The 17,187-nt window shown below is 36.8% G+C and overlaps 3 protein-coding genes across 3 annotated transcripts; 1 reads left to right on the top strand and 2 right to left on the bottom strand.

The window, feature by feature from the left end:
- The first annotated feature begins 545 nt into the window (after positions 1-545).
- On the top strand, positions 546-5,492 carry LOC106307137 (ubiquitin carboxyl-terminal hydrolase 16). The gene is made up of 11 exons (XM_013744014.1): positions 546-1,198; positions 1,512-2,802; positions 2,910-2,995; positions 3,137-3,222; positions 3,339-3,501; positions 3,603-3,726; positions 3,812-3,969; positions 4,121-4,205; positions 4,304-4,516; positions 4,618-4,679; positions 4,763-5,492. The coding sequence occupies exons 1-11, from the start codon at positions 915-917 to the stop codon at positions 5,250-5,252; spliced, it is 3,042 nt and encodes a 1,013-aa protein (XP_013599468.1). The 5' UTR covers positions 546-914; the 3' UTR covers positions 5,253-5,492.
- A 140-nt stretch (positions 5,493-5,632) lies between these two features.
- Positions 5,633-8,839, bottom strand: LOC106307148 (AP-4 complex subunit mu). Its single transcript, XM_013744024.1, has 13 exons — positions 8,686-8,839; positions 8,259-8,353; positions 7,909-8,112; positions 7,712-7,828; positions 7,512-7,640; positions 7,252-7,378; positions 6,846-6,946; positions 6,664-6,768; positions 6,480-6,574; positions 6,279-6,366; positions 6,141-6,201; positions 5,977-6,050; positions 5,633-5,881 (listed from the first exon to the last, which is right to left on the bottom strand). The coding sequence occupies exons 1-13, from the start codon at positions 8,744-8,746 to the stop codon at positions 5,783-5,785; spliced, it is 1,356 nt and encodes a 451-aa protein (XP_013599478.1). The 5' UTR covers positions 8,747-8,839; the 3' UTR covers positions 5,633-5,782.
- A 6,612-nt stretch (positions 8,840-15,451) lies between these two features.
- LOC106331617 (polyadenylate-binding protein-interacting protein 6-like) lies at positions 15,452-17,172 on the bottom strand. Its single transcript, XM_013770009.1, has 3 exons — positions 16,864-17,172; positions 15,805-15,819; positions 15,452-15,556 (listed from the first exon to the last, which is right to left on the bottom strand). The coding sequence occupies exons 1-3, from the start codon at positions 17,170-17,172 to the stop codon at positions 15,452-15,454; spliced, it is 429 nt and encodes a 142-aa protein (XP_013625463.1).
- Between the last annotated feature and the right edge of the window lie 15 nt (positions 17,173-17,187).

Raw genomic sequence — 17,187 nt, 5'->3', positions numbered from 1 at the left:
TGTTATGAAATAACTTATAATTTATAGTATCGTGAAATTTAAATAAGAGTAGAATTTAATACCCGTAGGAAGCAAATAACACTAGTATAAGGGAGAGAGTTTATTATAAGAAGGAAGAAGAAAATGTAATGATTCTTTGATGAATTACTCTTGTTCTTGTTTATGGTGTACAAAAGAGTGAGATGAGTGATGGTATTTATAGTGAACAACAATACATAAAATAACAAAGATGGTGCTTAATTTGGTAAATGAGTGGATGATCATAGTGCTTGAGTTTGGTGAAGAAGTGGATGATCATTTCAATGCTTAATTTATAACAAATACCATATTTTAGAAAGGACATATTATCGTTGAACAATTATTTTCTCATTATGAAATAAAAAAATTACCACCTGAAAAGTATTGGTTTTAATTAAAAGACTTCCTGTGTTTAAAAAAAAAAAAAAAAAAAAGACTTCCTCCTTGTACCGAAGAAAAAATAAGAAAAGAAAAGAAAATTCGTGGTAAAGAAACGTCTTCGTTTTGGAAAAAGTAAAGATTCTTGCTAATTTCTTCCTCCTTGTACCGAAGAATCTCTCTCTCTCTCTTTCTCATCTTCCTTTCTTTCAAACCCTAAGCTAGAAAAAACCAGATTTTTACATTTTTTTTTAGAGAAGAAGCAATCAACTTGGGCTCTTGAAGGGTTTGTTTATTCGTCTGATCTTCGATTTGGGTCCGTCATCATTTGGAAGCTTACCCACCAGCGAAACAACTCTGAGCTCTCTCTCTCTCTCTCTCTCTGCATGCCAAATCTCCTTTAGTGATCCTCAAATTAAACCCCCTTCCCGGCTAATACGCCGGTGAGATCTATGGTTGGTGGTCAGATTTGGAGTTCAGTCTCATTTCTAATTGTGTGTGCATCTGGGGGAGGATAAATGCTCCTCGTCTTGGATCTAGGGCTTTCTAGTCTAGTCCTTGTGATCTCTCTGCTAGCTATACCTCTGATTGGCTTCGTCGTTCGCCGCCAATGGAGGCTCGCGGCTCTGAGAAGGGAGGAGATCCGGAGACTTCTTATTCATGCTTCTGAGGAAGCTGCTAGGGTGGAGCGAGAGGCCTCTGTCGAGTTCTCTTTTGCTCCCGTCGCTAATAGCTTCTATTGTCCTGTTTGCTATTGTCCTGCCTTGACTCGGTGCTCTCGTTGCAAAGCCGTTCGTTATTGGTATGTGTTAATATGTTATGATGCTAAAGTTGTATGTGATGAATAAGTTGTACTTAGTAAACTTTAGCAGTATCATGGAATCATACTGGACCGGAGATTTTAAGAGAAATGACTTCGTTTTCTATGTTAATAGGTTTATGAGTAGCTAACTATCTTCTGAGAAAGTACAGTTTTTTTGAATCTTGGCTAATCTGTGGCCATTGGGTGACAGTGGCTTAAGCGCTGCACGTTAGCGTATGAGAAGTTTAAATCTTAACATGTAGTATTGTCTTGGTATTGTTCGTTACATATTATTTTGTTTTTTTCTGTTCAGTTCCGGGAAATGTCAAATCATCCACTGGCGGCAAGGTCACAAAGATGAATGTCAGCCTGCTTCCATCACATATAATACAGACGATGAGAAAAGTGACTCTGATTTGAACTTTGGAGAAGGAAATGAAGGGCTTACTCGCGATGAAACTGTATTGCTGCATTCAGAAGCAGCTACTGGACCAATCAGGGAAGCCATAATTTCTGAGCCTGCCAGATCTTCTGAAGATGTGAGTGGAGAAAGTGCAGATAACAAAGATGACCTTATAGATAAGGAAGAAGCTGTTTCTGTTGCTGAAACATCTGGATCCTCGTTCTCTGGCTTTTCCTCCTCACCTCGTGATGACTCTAGTGATGATACTTCTCTTGGTGAGTGCCTTAGTTCATCTGATTCCGAGAGATCGGAGCCCTTGCTGGATGCTCATGTTTCTGTAGCGGCAGAGGAGACCTGTTTCAGCAATATTGATGATGTTCCATCTAAGCCGCTGTCTCCTAAATTTGTGCATTTGGTTGAGTCTGTAGATAACCTTGCTAGTTTGCCTAAATTGAATCTGCTTAAACCTGAGGGTGATGCTGGGCAGAACCCGAGCCAATCAAGTAGCTTACTCGTTCCGGATAGGCTTCCAGGATCAGCTGACCCGTCTCTTCTGAAGTCGTCTGATTTTTGGGGTACGGCTCTTGGATCAGCAGAGTGTGTAATTGAGAATCGTGATAGTTCTAAATCTCGTGAACCTGGTAAATCCTCTCTGCATATATCCTTTGCCCCTTCTAGAGATACCTCAGCTGGTAAAGTTTCTGAGCATAGGAATTTTATTTCGGAAGAAACTCCCAGGGCTGCATCAGGGTCTCCTAATTTTCATGATGAAGTGAATAGAAATGAAAGAATTGCTAAAAGATCTGACGAAGCTGGAATTTCACTATCAAGTTCGTCTTCTATCAAGGCGCCACTTCCTTTGAATCCTATTGGTTTGTCCACTGTGACCCTTCGTAAGTCAAAGAGCACCAGTACTGGAAGTGGCGTTGTGCTGGCCCCTCTGAAGGTTGGGGAAGTCCAAGTTTTGGCATCCAAGACCACAAAGGCGAGGGAGAGTCCTGATGTTGTGAAACATTCAGCTGTAGGTGCAGATTCTGGAAGAGTTATTGACCATCAGAAAAAGAATGGTGTTGCCGTTCGCCGTATAAATTCTCTAAATGGAAAAAGTGGTTTGAAGGCATCGGTACTGAAAGTTGTAGACCAGTGGACTAAACCGAAGTCATTAGCTGAGAATGACATGGCAGGAAGACATGGTCATAAGGTAATCACTGGGTTCTAGGATGCTATCATCATTGTGTAACACTCATTTCCTACATCAACAAATCATCTCAGCTAATTTGTTCTTATCAACTTGTTTGTGACATGCAGGGGCTCTTTTCATATGAATTGTTTGTTAAGCTGTATACGAATAAAACTGAGCTCCAGCCTTGTGGCCTCATCAATTCTGGCAATAGGTAACCCCAGTTACTCGTTACATAGCGTTTTTATCCTAGTAATTATACTTTCTAAAGAAGAGCAGGTTATTTTGTGGCTGTTGTAATATTCAGCGTGTAGTTCACATTCGCTGATGTAAGAAAATTCTCTTTTGTTTGCAGCTGCTTTGCCAATGTTGTCTTCCAATGCCTTATGTTCACTCCTCCTCTGACCACATACTTTCTCCAGCGACATCATTCTAGAGCATGTGGGTCTCTGCTCTCTGTTTTTTCTCTTTTCTGTGTAATATGTGCTAGTTGTTCTGGGATGCTATGTTTTGTTATCATTGTTATCAAGCTCTAAATAGGTCACTTTAACTATTAGGTCCAAACAAAGAACAATGCTTCACCTGTGGGTTTGAGAACCTGGTCTTAGAGGCAACAGAAGGGAAGTCTTCATTGTCCCCCAGTGGGTTGCTGTCACGGCTACAGAATATTGGAATCTCTCTTGGGAATGGCAAGCAAGAGGATGCACATGAATTCCTTAGGTGAACTGACATTTCTGCAATTGAACAAACTCTGGTGCATATATGGATATTACAACTTGAACAGTCTTGTTTTGATTTCATTTTCTTCTTGCCTTTTGCAGGTTTGTTGTTGACACAATGCAGACACTGTGTATCAAGGCATCTGAATACGATGAGCCAAAGACTAGGAAACTAGAGGATACAACTTTAATTGGTTTGACTTTCGGCGGATACCTCCGTTCAAAGGTATTGTTATCTATTAAATTTCTACATGACCTATACATTGTTTTGGAGGGTGTAGTAATGCTGATCGTTTGAAAATGTCTGCCAGATTAAATGCATGAAATGTCAAGAGAAATCAGAGCGGCGTGAGAAAATGATGGATCTAACGGTTGAGATTGATGGGGATATTAGCACCTTGGAGGATGCTTTGCGTCGATTTACAAGGACTGAAATATTGGATGGAGAAAACAAATACAAATGTGGCAGGTTGATACTTCAATTCTCTTTTCATTGTTTTATGGATGATTAGAGTTCTGCATGAGCTATTTATATGGTTCTGCAACCTCTTATTCGATTCTGGCAATGAGGTTTACAATCGATGGTTGATGGGTGCTAACTTTTTTCTTTGTGTGAGCAGGTGTAAATCCTATGAGAGAGCCAAAAAGAAACTAAAAATCATAGAGCCTCCAAATGTTCTTACTATTGCACTAAAACGATTCCAGGTAACTTCTATCTTCAGTGGATACACGGTTTGTTTATGTTGAGGTCCATCTGTGTTCTCTTGTTTGCTCACAATTTCAGGACACTTAAATTTTTGCAGTCAGGGAAATTCGGGAAGCTCAATAAGTTGGTTAGGTTTCCAGAAACGCTGGATTTGGCTCCATATGTCAGCCGTGGAAGTGAAAAATCACATGACTACAAACTCTATGGAGTTATTGTTCACTTGGATGTAATGAATGCAGCATTTTCTGGTCACTATGTCTGCTATATTAGAAACAGCCAAAACAAGTGGTACAAAGCAGATGATAACACGGTAAGATGCTCATATCTTATTAATGCAAAAGCTGTTGTCAATTAGTTTCCAAATAAGCTTGGTAATGTCGTGACTTTTGGTTGTGCATTGATTATTTTCAGGTAGTAACTTCTGATGTTGAAAGGGTCTTGACAAAAGGAGCGTATATGTTATTCTACGCAAGGTAAATAAATACTATAATGCGTCTCTCACTCTTTAAGATTAGGGATTATGCTCGATCTGGTTACTTATGCTAACTGACTACAGGTGCTCTCCAATGCCTCCAAGATTAGTAGTATGTAATAAAACTGAAGCATCCACCAATAAAAAACGGAGTGTGCCGCCGCCGGTACCTAAGACTACTGTCTCACGGTCTGTGTCTACCGCAAGTCCTGTGTGTTCTTCCAACACTCCCGGTGGTGACAGATCTGGCAATATACAGTCGTTTTATTCCAGCTTCCAGAGGCTGCAGAGAATTTTAGAAGAGGACTCGTCGAGTGACAGTTCTTCTCTGTTTGACAGCAACTCAGATGAATGCTCTTGTAGCACAGACAGTACAAGCATGGACGACTTCGCTGACTTCATTTTTGGAGATCATCAAGGACGGGCTCACGGACATTCCGAGGCTCCCTCTCCAACATCAACCTCTTCCTCGCCTTCTCCTCCCTTCACTAGGCACTCGCGGCTAGGTGACTCGAGTCGTTATTCTCCAGAAACTTGCCGAGCCTCAAGACATCATCACAGAGGAGAAAGGTAAGGGGAAACGATGTTTTTTTTTGTCGACTGGCTCAGCTAAGTTAAAAGTAGTAGAACAAAGTAGTGTACACACGTAGAAGGGGGTTGGTTTTATTAACAAACCTTTTTAGGCTCTGGTGAAATGTTGTTACTGAGAAGTGGTATATATAGTAGTGTATAGTGGGGAAGAGAGATTTTGCCCATGAAAATGTACTGTAATGGAACGGAATTTACGTTTGTTAATAAGGTGTTTTGATTTTTATCTCAGTAATAAAGCTAATCTAATCGTGTACAAAAAAGGTGTATTAAATTATTATTGAGAAGTGTCTCAATGTTGCGCTTTTATTTCCTTGCAATTATCATAACTTGGCATATGTTGCATTCAGATTCATGTTTCCAGGGTAGAGAACAAAACAAGACGATATGTAAAAAATCCAAATAGCAGAGACAACATTCAGCTCGTACTGTGAAGGATCCTCTTAGTAGAAGTATGATCCAAAAATGAACAAACATTGTCGAGGAGAGGGTACTAGGACATAGACAAACATTATCTCATATCCGAGCCACATACGAATTGGCCTGTGTCACATATCTCACCCAACGATATGGATTGTAACTACTTGATTTCTTTGCTATCTGCAAGTACTTGACCTGCATTACAACAATTCATCACAGATTAGTGAAAACTGAACAGGGCGTCTAATGGAAGTGCAAGAAGGGTAATAACCATTGGTATTTTTACTCACCTGAAGTTTAGAAACATTGTACATCGGTATGGTGAAGGTCATGCTAACTGGCCCTGCTTCCTTTGTGATATTACCTAAAACGAAATCAAAATGTTACCAGTGATGCTTTATCTGAGAGGACAAATAAGGAAGAAAACTTTTACGAGGATGGGTCACCCACTCACCATGAAACTCCTGTGAAAATGTCAGCTTTGCACGCAGTGTATGTTCAGCCCCACCAACGATCTGGAACACCACAGTTAGCTTATGGAGGAGGCACAACACTATCTTTATATATACCTAGGAAACGATTCAACACTTGCCTTTTTCAAACTCCATTCAAGCATTTTGTTGGTTTCCTTGAAATCTGACTTCTGTCCAGCCGCACCAGGTTCTAACTCAAAACTAGCCCTGCCACAACAAACATAAGCCCTCGTTGAATCCATCTCTTGTTTGATTCAAAATTTACCATGACTGACATTTACGAAAACGCATTTTAGCGTACAAACCAAAAAGTTATATACCTGGAAGTAAAATTTGGCAATGGCATCTGGACAGTAATCGTGTTTGCAATTATGTCTGAAGGGAACTCAGCGCGTATTTTGATAATCACTTCAGCCTTCAACAAGCAGAGATATGTGAATTAAGCACTGTGATAAAAAAAAGACATTTATATAGTTCAAAAGATGTCTACACATGTGATTGTACCTTAAGGCGTCCCGCCTCTTCAATCAAGGTATTAACATGAAAAGGAGGTTTGAACTCTTGGGTCATACGGTAATTCATAACTGGAAATTCACCATCTGGTGGAACCTGAAAACGAAACGCAAATTAAAGAGCAAACCAACATGTTGTGACAAGGGACTATGTGGTAATTTTCTGAAGCTCACCAGGGACAAAGTTCTATCCGAGTCGAAGCTATCAAGACGAACAGACTCATGAAAGTTACAATCATCAAGTATCACCCCTGATCCTGAAGAACTCCTATAATCTGCAACAAAAGAATGAATTTATACCTCAGTTTTAATGTTGCTAAGTATTAAATTGTAAAAGTAGATCGAACCCACTTTATGTGTATGAAGTTGATAAGAAAAATACTAAGGTAGTAGCTATATATTAAGGAAACGGTTATGAAGAAAGCTTATAAGTGGAATCATGCAGCTTAGTTCACATTTTAAGCATTATCAAAACCCAAATATCAGTTACCAAGGTTTCAAAGAGTGAAACAAGATAGAATATGACGTAGTTTCACTCTCTATAATAACATTTGATTGAAGGGGGTAAAACAAGCAATACCATATACTGATCTTCCACCTCTTCCAATGTTTAGATCTTCATTAAGAGCTATACGAATTTCCGGATTACCAGAAAGATAACTCTTCATTTGAATGGTGCCATCGATCTCAGAAGTCAGTATATAACCCTGTCCAGAAATCAGAAAATAACATTAACATGCAACAACATATATTAGGACACAATGCATAGCGTTGATGATGTGGCAAGGTGAATAGAGCCTGCCAAGACTTCCGTACTGAGCAAGAAAGTTAGTTACTCACGCTTGAACTAAAAGTAACACTGATTTTCTCAATGATGTCCACAAAAATTTCCTCTCTTCTCCGACCACTGGGATCATTAGCTACAACCGACTTTGTGACTGCTGTTCCAGGCATTCTTTTGGCTCCTTGCTGCATAACATTAACTCAAGGGGTCAGTCACATCTACAATAAAAAGAGGAAAAAAGAAATTCAAATCTTACAGTGAAGATGGCAGCAGGATCAATAGGTTGAAGGCGTGCAGGAGCAATCACAATCGGCTCGTTGAATACATAGGACTTCAAAACCTCGGTTGAAGTAGTTTGCACGTAACCAAAATCCTAATAAAAAAGAGCATATGGTCATCATATACAGTAATATGCTTGCTAAAGACGAGAAAATGAATGTGGAAATGACTTACAATAACTTCATCAAGCAACTCATAGACGAGCACAAAATTTTTCCTGAAAGAATCTTCGTTCAAAACACCGAGGTAGTCCTTGATAACACGAGCGATCCTTTGTAGAAGCTCTAAGACAAGAGACGGTGAAACGTTAACCCTCGTAGTCGCAACAAAGTATAGACCAACAACCTTGACATGGAAGTAGTTCACGCCATCCACATTCTATAAAGCACAAAAAAAAAAAGAGTAAGATAAAACCATTACATTAACAGTTGACTTTAAAACATACCAAAGAAAACTAATTCATTTTCATTAAACAAAGTATTTGATAATTGATATCTCTTAATGAGTACGACGAGGGTACCTACAAAGATAGGTGGTGCCTCAGCATTAGCATCCTCCTTCCAGAACTTGACTTTACGGAAGAATGTCTCTGTACTTCCTTTGGGTACCTCAGCTCGATCTGTAGCAATATAAAACGTTACACAATCTTAGTGGATCCAATCAAATGCGTTCAAACAAAACAAGGTTCTTCTAATACACAAACACTATCATCTCCTCCGGCAAAACGGAAGAAACTAACTTTGATGCAAGAAGATCTGATTGGATATCAAATCGTATAATCTGATCGGAAATTGAGATGAACATATATGTTAGCAGGTAAGAAATGCTGGATAGATCAAACAGATCAATGAGCTTAGAGCAGCTTCGTGGGAAAAAGAATGTCGAAACAGTGACAAGAAGTCTCTACTTTGAAGAAAAACAGAATAGGAAGAAGCAGAGAAGGGAGCTTACAGTCGCGGAAGACGATGTTATCTCCTCGTTGAGATAAGACGAAGAACTGAGAGATCATCATCTTTTTACTTAGCCGATGATTCCGATTGATCGCCGATCGGTGTGGTTCACGTTTTTTTCTAACCGATTGCCGTCGTTATCGTAAAGCTTCTTCACGACCCGGAAGGTTTCGTCTTTTTGAGATTATGGATAACCTTTGTTCGTTGATGGGCCCATTTCAGGACGTGAATCTGGCCCAGATCGTCTCATCTCTTAATTTCTTAAATTAGGATTTTAATGTATCAAATCAAAATTTCCGTTGTTGAAACCTCCTAATTCTTAGTTTCTAGGAAACAAGCACGTATGCTTCTTTAGAAATGCATCACTTCGACTTAGTTTTACTCTGACTCTGTAATGTGCTTAATATGTAACCCTTAGCATATTTGAAATACAAACATACCATTTTTTTACACAAAGAAAAACATTTTAAAACTAAGGTTCTAAGGCAATCATACTAATTATACCAAATATTTACCTTTGCAAAATCACCATCATTTACTGAGTGTTTATATATTTTTCTGACCCTTGTAAGACCTTATATATTATACGCATCAATACTATTAAAAGGGAAGAAATCCCAAAAAATCTATTTATGAAAGTTGTTTGGATACTTTCTTTTTTTTTATATTTTGGTCTTCCCCTATATATTATAACAGCATGTGACCAGCATTAAAATTTTAAAATAAGATTCTTAACGAACACATCTCGCTTAAAGAATATATTGAAAATATGCTCATGAATATTATCTTACCAAAAATCGCCATAAATCAAATTAACTTCTTCTCCAAGTTTTTTTATTCAACCAATGCTAAACATCTTATATACGCGCATGGCATGTCTCACCAAACCTGACTTTTGAAAAAAACAATTCACAGAGACAAGAAAACCAAAAAATGCCTCCGGAGATAATTATTTTCTTTTAGAGTTTCGATCCGGAAAAAAAGACACGATTTTTGCTGCACAAAAAAAGATCTTACCTATTCGTTGTCGGAAGATTAAAAATATTAGTGTGAGCTTTAAGCCTTTAACTTAAACAAAACAAATTTAACTGTTAAAACCCATTTTAAGTTAAAAAATACTACAAACCCGATTAACTTCAGACCCATTTTTAATTCTTTTTTTTTAAAGTCCAAATTATGAAGACCATTAATTTTGTACATAAATATATATAAATAAAACATTATTTAAATAGTATAGATTTCTAATAATAAAACATTTGTCTCAAACTGATTTTTTAAAAGATTTATAATATAGCTACTATTAATAAAATTAAAAAGAAAAAAAAATTGGTTCACTATTTTGGTACATTGATAGTTAATGTACTTACAAATACACTTAATAACATTTGTTATTTAATAATAAACATGTTGGTATTATTCTTAAAATTTTATGTACAAAAAAATATTTCTTATGAGGGTCAAATATATATTTATATATCAAAAATTTCAAAACAAAAAATCAAAATTATATTCTTCTCAGTGGGTTAACAACGGTCTTTTTTATTTTAAGATATTTTTACCATATTCGTTTTATTATATCTTACCCCCACTATATATGAGTAACTGAATCTCTCAGTTCGACCACAAGTTTGACTCGGATATTAAAACTCAATGAAAACGTTGTACCAGACTAAAATAATAATAGTAGAACAGATTTTAAATACTATAGATATCTAATAATAGACATAAATTCATTTAATATTTGGCTTTACGGTAAAAAAAAAAATATTTGCGCTTAAAAAGCGCAGATTAAAATCTAGTTATGTTTTAAATTAGAAGTTGTTTAAGGTCTTTCTGCACAAAAATGGTTAAATGTTCAGTTTCCTATCTATTTAATTATTTAAAAATTATTACGATAAATGAAATAAATTAATTAAAAGTTATACTTAAATCATAAGCAAAAATTTTACCTTGCAACTAAATTTTTGAAATAGAAAGAATATGAATTATGCCACCCCCACCGTTTTCTCTTGCGTTTGGTTAAAATATTCATTAAAATTCTACTTTGTCAAAAATTTCAAAGCTAAAAAGTCTGAAGGAAAATATTTATTTCGTATAGTATTTCAAACAACACTTACAAATCTTCGAGCATTTAAAATCAGCAACATCTTCTTCCATTACCTTTTGCTACCGACGACTGATTTTGTGCCAGCGAATTCACAAATGGATCATATGCGATGGAAGCCCATATATTTTCACCTTTACTTTTATTTTTCAGTAATACAAGAAAACAGAAGACTTGACTAAATTGTCCAATGTCCACCATATTATTCTAGTCTAACAGGAGATCAACTTTAGTCAGGGTTAAAACTTAATAGGGTTATAAATGGCTGACGTATGCAGAAATGACAATTAATGATGTTGGATACGATAGATATTATCAGGTGTCGCATCTGGTGTGGATGAACAATAGAAAAAAATTGGATGGAATATTTAATAGAAACCATTTATGAAAAATATAAACCAAAAGGTAGATATAATATAGTATCTACTATTTAGTCTAAATAACGATTTACAAAATTGCAGCTTAATATACTCATCGAGTGAAAAGAACCATGAGCCATTAAATACGAGAACGATCGGGGGACCATTTAGATGAGAACACACAACCGAAGGTCATTCATTCAGTTGAGAATGAATTAGAAGTTAATTACGTCGTTATTTAACACTAAATCCTTTGTTCGCGCTACACGCGGATTGTATTTTGTAAATTTGTTTCCAATTGTTTCTTTAGTTATAAGTTAATTTTCACAAACTATTTTTAAGAATTAGCTGTTTCCAATTATAAATTAGTTTGCTAAAAAAACTGAATTCATCTGTTGTTTTAGTTTATTTTAAAATTAATATATGTTATCTCAAAATCTGTTTTTGAGGTTTTGAATCTCTGTCAACTCTGTCAAGAAGGTTAGCTATGACTCTAGATCCCCTACCATTGTTGGGTTTTAACTTTTATTAGGTTAGACATTTTGATTTTAATTATCTAATTTATTGTAATACATATAATTTTTTATATATTTTGACGTCTCAGCTTGAAGGTAGCAATAGTAAAAAATACGTGAGATATGATCCTCAATGGTTTTGTCCATAAATTGTTACATTTATAATTTTGTCTTTCTTCCTTCAGTGTAATTGTTGTACAAAGATTATTTGTTAATTTTGATTCAATTACCTGTGCCTATGATCTTGTGACCTGAATCAATCTTTTATTGTAATTTACAGAAAGATTAATCTGCAGAACTAATCGTAAACGCTGAAAAGCTCTGGTAAGACCACTATTAAAATTTTGCAACTTGACATAAATGAAGACAATACCAAACTATTTCAGAATCCTACAACCCTGAGATTCTCATCACATGGTAGAAGGTAATACAGAGTTGAATATTAATTTGATGGATCACATTACATATATAGCTTTTCCCTCGATAGGAAGACAATATGAGAGACATGAACATAGCAGTAACATTAATTTCAGAGCCATGTATCAATCAGGTAGTCACCAAACCTCTCTACAACTATATTGCATTGGTCAAGGTCATTGGTTGACATAAAAAAAGACCAAGGCTTGGGTGGTTTTCTTGATTGTAACACCACCAGCTCCCTACAAAAGTAGCACTAATTAATTAAAAACAACTGCCTTCAGACTAAAAAGGCAAAATATATTTACCAAAAAAAGGCAAAAGATTCATCAGAATCAGTTATGTTACTTTCTTCATTCGAATAAAGGCATTTGGCTCTCTTTCGATAACCATGTACTTTTGTGCCACCGATGAACATCCCATTTGAGCAAGCGTTCCACACTCAAAAATCGCTGTTGATGCCACTGATTTCCTCAGGCTTCAAGCCCTGAACATCAAAATCGATGTTCACTCCTTGAACTTATAAAACAAAGATAATACTAAAACGATAAGAGAAACAATAACATAGACACGGGATAATGCAAACTCAGATTTTCACTAAGTTTTTACTACAGCAAACTTGATTTCGAGAACAAAATATCAATGAACACTTCAATCTAGAACACAAGGAACTTCTCTGGTTCCAAAGTTTAAAACCGCTTTTCCCTATTATAGCAATTTGTATAAGATACCAAAAAACTGCAATCTATCAAGAAATGGCCAAAGAGATAGGATTTACTTTGCTCAAAGGAATAGATTTTGTTATCACCATGTAGGCATTGCGGCTAACCAATCTGATAGTCAATTCAACGTTTTTGAGACAACCGTGAAGTGTAATGACCCATTCTGGAAAACCAATGATCAGGTGTCGTCCCGCTTAGTTTTGTTCTCCGATGAATTGCTTCAAGAATGAACCGAACAGACTCCACAAAAAAACATAATGAGTGAACCAAGAGCCACAAATCCTAGGTTGTAGCAAGCCACTTCATTGAGAGTTGGAGACAATGTCAGAAACACACTGCATATACCAAACCCAAGGACTGTGTTTATAAAATGAAACGACTGTGTTTATGAAATGAAGATTGTAGTACCTTATTCGTTACACCCTTCTTCGGCTCTCTCGTTTCATCAACATGCCTTACCATGAACCGCACTAACTAAGAGAGAGCCACTTCCTTCGCCCCTTAATCATACACCTCTTTTTTACAACCATCAAGGCCAAACACACTGTCAAGAGGCATAGGAAATTGTTACATGGAACGTAACCAAAAGGCAAGAAACACCTCACCCACGTCATTCTTCTAGGAATCTATTCCACACCATCCTTCCCATCTTCTTGCATTGAATCATGATGGGCCCTTCCCTTCCTCCTCTTATAGTGATACATCTCACGTCCTTGGGCCCTCTCATAACTGAAATCTCAGTAAAAACAGAATTTGGATCAAGAAGCTACCAGAGTAAGCAATTCTTACCAAATGTATATGCAGTGGGGTACATGGAACTCTCAAAAATGGAAAGATGGCTCCTGTGCTAGACCGTTTCATCATTGATACACTCCCAATCTGCTACGTCTTTCTTTCTCACTTACTGCCTTCAAACGAACAAAAACAAAAAATCTTCTCTTCTCTCCCACTCGATCCTTGCATCTGATCCTCTCGTGTAGCCATCTTCATACCTCACCTCATGCCTCTCATCTGACCCAAAAGAAACCAGGACACAGAAAAAACAGCAATGTCATATATACAGAGAGAGAGAGAGAGAGGGGGGGGGGGGGGAGAATGGGAGATGGGAAAGTATTTGGTTATCGAAGATACACCTTTTTGTATTCAACGAAGGAAATTAAAAATTATGAGACAGTTCAATCTTTGTATTTCACAACTTCAGTCAAGAGCTTTGTCGAGTGTCATGTCGACAGAAGAACATTTTCTCTATCCACGTGGTTTATAGTAATATATACTAATTATCAAAGAGCATGCAAACCTAAAGCCAATTGAAGCATAAACCTTAAGATTAAAACTTGGGAGAACATCATAAAGTATTAGTTGTAAAGTTGACCTTAGATTTTGGGATGCATCTAACAACAACCTCTCTTTTTTGAGCTTAGGAGAGCAACCGTAATCAAAATGACCTCTCCCGATCTCTTCCCCTAACTCCATCCTAATCTGAAACTGCAGACGTTTGTTTCAGAAAAAAAAAATTGTCAACGCGTCAGTTTGTAGTAACTAAATTAGAGAGAGGCCAGCAAATTATTATTTTATAGAATCCGACAGCAACGATATCACACATTTTCTTTGTTAGATAGAACTTGTTGTAGTTTTGGAAAATTCCTTTAAGAAAAAAGTAGAGTAATGTAAGAGCAACAATTTAGGAAGAGTGCGTTTGTTAGTTGGTTGAAAAAAGAATTAAGTATTTGCTCACTCTTCAGGTTGGAAATGTACTAAGACACAGACCCGCTGCAAACCATCGTTGATATCCATAATACTTGTATCTATACTTCACCTTGAAGTTGTTTCTGTTGGCAGAATGACGATTACTCGATTATAATGGGAGATGGGAAAGTATTTGGTTATCGAAGATACACCTTTATGTTTTCAACGAATTCTGAAAGCAATCTTCATTATTTCCACCTTGCACTTCCTTCAATGTCAACTGAGAACTGCCCTTTCCATGTTTCAAACTCTTAAGGCATATGTCTCTTCTTTTAGCTAGTTGTCAACGCGTCAGTTTGTAGTAACTAAATTCGAGCGAGGCCTGCAAATTATTATTTTACAGAATCTGACAGCAACGATATCACACATTTTCTTGGTTAGATAGAACTTGTTGTAGATTTGGAAAATTCCTTTAAGAAAAAAGTAGAGTAATGTAAGAGCAACAATTTAGGAAGAGTGCGTTTGTTAGTTGGTTGAAAAAAGAATTAAGTATTTGCTCACTCTTCAGGTTGGAAATGTACTAAGACACAGACCCGCTGCGAACCGTCGTTGATATCCATAATACTTGTATCTATACTTCACTTTGAAGTTGTTTTTCTTGGCAGAATGACGATTACTCGATTATAATGGGAGATGGGAAAGTATTTGGTTATCGAAGATACACCTTTATGTTTTCAACGAATTCTGAAAGCAATCTTCATTATTTCCACCTTGCACTTCCTTCAATGTCAACTGAGAACTGCCCTTTCCATGTTTCAAACTCTTAAGGCATATGTCTCTTCTTTTAGCTAGGCTTGTCAAGCTTTTTATTCTTCTTTCTACAAAACCATGTCACAATTAGCCAAGTTTAGTATTACTTAAAGCAGGACGTCTAAACAGCACAAAACTGGAGATAAACTTTGACTCACCAACGTCCGCTCCTCTTCCTCACACTCGACATCATTCTTCCTCTGCATCTCTGAATACCCATCTTTTTCGTACTCATGGACTTGCATGTAGCTTCTTCAGCCTATACCAGACAGTATGAAGAGATTTTAATCAGGAAAATCTTGTCATGTGCTAATGCTACAATCAAAAAATTTCACAGTAAGGACTAAAACACTATTAACATAATTAATTAGTTCATTCTCGATCAAATATTCATGAAGTGTTCATCTAATCGCAAGAAAACATACTTCTGGTGATCGTAGGCTTCACGGCGGCCACAGATTAAATTTTCTCAAATTAAGATCTATATCTAATGGAAACATCTGGTACCTCGGAGCACTCATTCTGTAACAACACCAAACAAACAAAATAGATTCATAAAGAAGTCAAAGCAGAAAAGTGTTAAGAGATGCAATGCAACTTTTCAGAGATGGTATTAAATCTTACGTGACTGTTGGAGAAGATAGGTAGGCGATAACACAGATGGAGCCAGAGGAAACTGTTTCCTCTGATTATGGGATCTGACGGGACCATGGCGGTAATTTTTGGTGTGATTTGTTAAGGAGTTATGTGTAAGTGATGAGGGAAGTAAGATATATACTATGGGATGGGATGGGGTACTTGGAGAGGTCGTCGACATCGGGTGATTACAAAAATTTAAAAGGCTTTGAAGAATCTGAGTGAAGAAGGAGTTACGTGGCTTCAGTGGTGTTTGTTAATTAGGGTTGATTGAAGATCAGATGTGACTTTATATAGAAGGAGAAATAGGAGGAGATGGAACGAAACCATTTAAGAAGACTTAAAAACATGATAAATTGTCGAAGCGTGAGTTACGGTAACGGAGAATTGCAGAATTTGATCGATGAAGACAAAGTTGGATAGTCGGAGAAGAATAAAATTACGCTTCAGACCAGTTTTGACGACGACGTGGCAGAAGAATAATTTATGATATGTTGATTTTTTTAGTTAACGTGGACAGGTTGAGAGTTGAGTATATCCTGCTTTTAGTATTGTTAGATCACAACTGGGAGCAGTCTCTTACCTGCCAGCTCTATGAGAGCAAGTCCATCCATTAGAACTTCTAATGAGCTCTTATGATTAAATTAATAGTTAATATGGTGATTTGAGAAGTTAAAAAACTTTGTTAGTGCAAATAATTTTTTCCTCCTCCAATGGGAGAACCTCATAGGAGTTCTTAAATAATTTTTTTTTAAAGTAGAATGGTTTAAAATAAAAGCATACATAAAAAGAATCTCAATCCTTAACACCCAAACTTGAAATTGAAAATCTATACAAATGTACTCTCTCTCTCTTTCCACAATGAAACAAAGCGTTGTGGACAATCTACTCTGGTGTAATTTAAGTGTGAAACTAGTGAAATAGGTTTACCTCATGTTGAGTGAGCATTTCGATAGTTGCATCAAGATCACCATTGTTGGCCAAGTAAACATCACATATAGACTCATCTGACAAATTAGAGAATGAAGCCAAAAGGAACTCCATCTCCATCTCCGAATCATCATCCCTCATGTGAGAGCCTGGAAAACTTCCCTTCCCTTTGACTCCATAACCATAGGGTTGGTGCTGAACGTCATGTGTGGCAGCAGCAGCAGCAGGTTTTGTAGAATCAGCTTCTCTTTTGTAGAGTGGTACATAAGCTGCTGCGTTCGGATTCAATCCTGATCCTCCTGGCTTCATTGCTAATTCAGATAC

The sequence above is a fragment of the Brassica oleracea genome, chromosome C1, assembly GCF_000695525.1.
Source record: "Brassica oleracea var. oleracea cultivar TO1000 chromosome C1, BOL, whole genome shotgun sequence".
Taxonomy (NCBI): Eukaryota; Viridiplantae; Streptophyta; class Magnoliopsida; order Brassicales; family Brassicaceae; genus Brassica; species Brassica oleracea.
The sequence above is the reverse complement of the archived record's forward strand: the minus strand, read 5'-3'. Positions and strand labels throughout refer to the sequence as shown.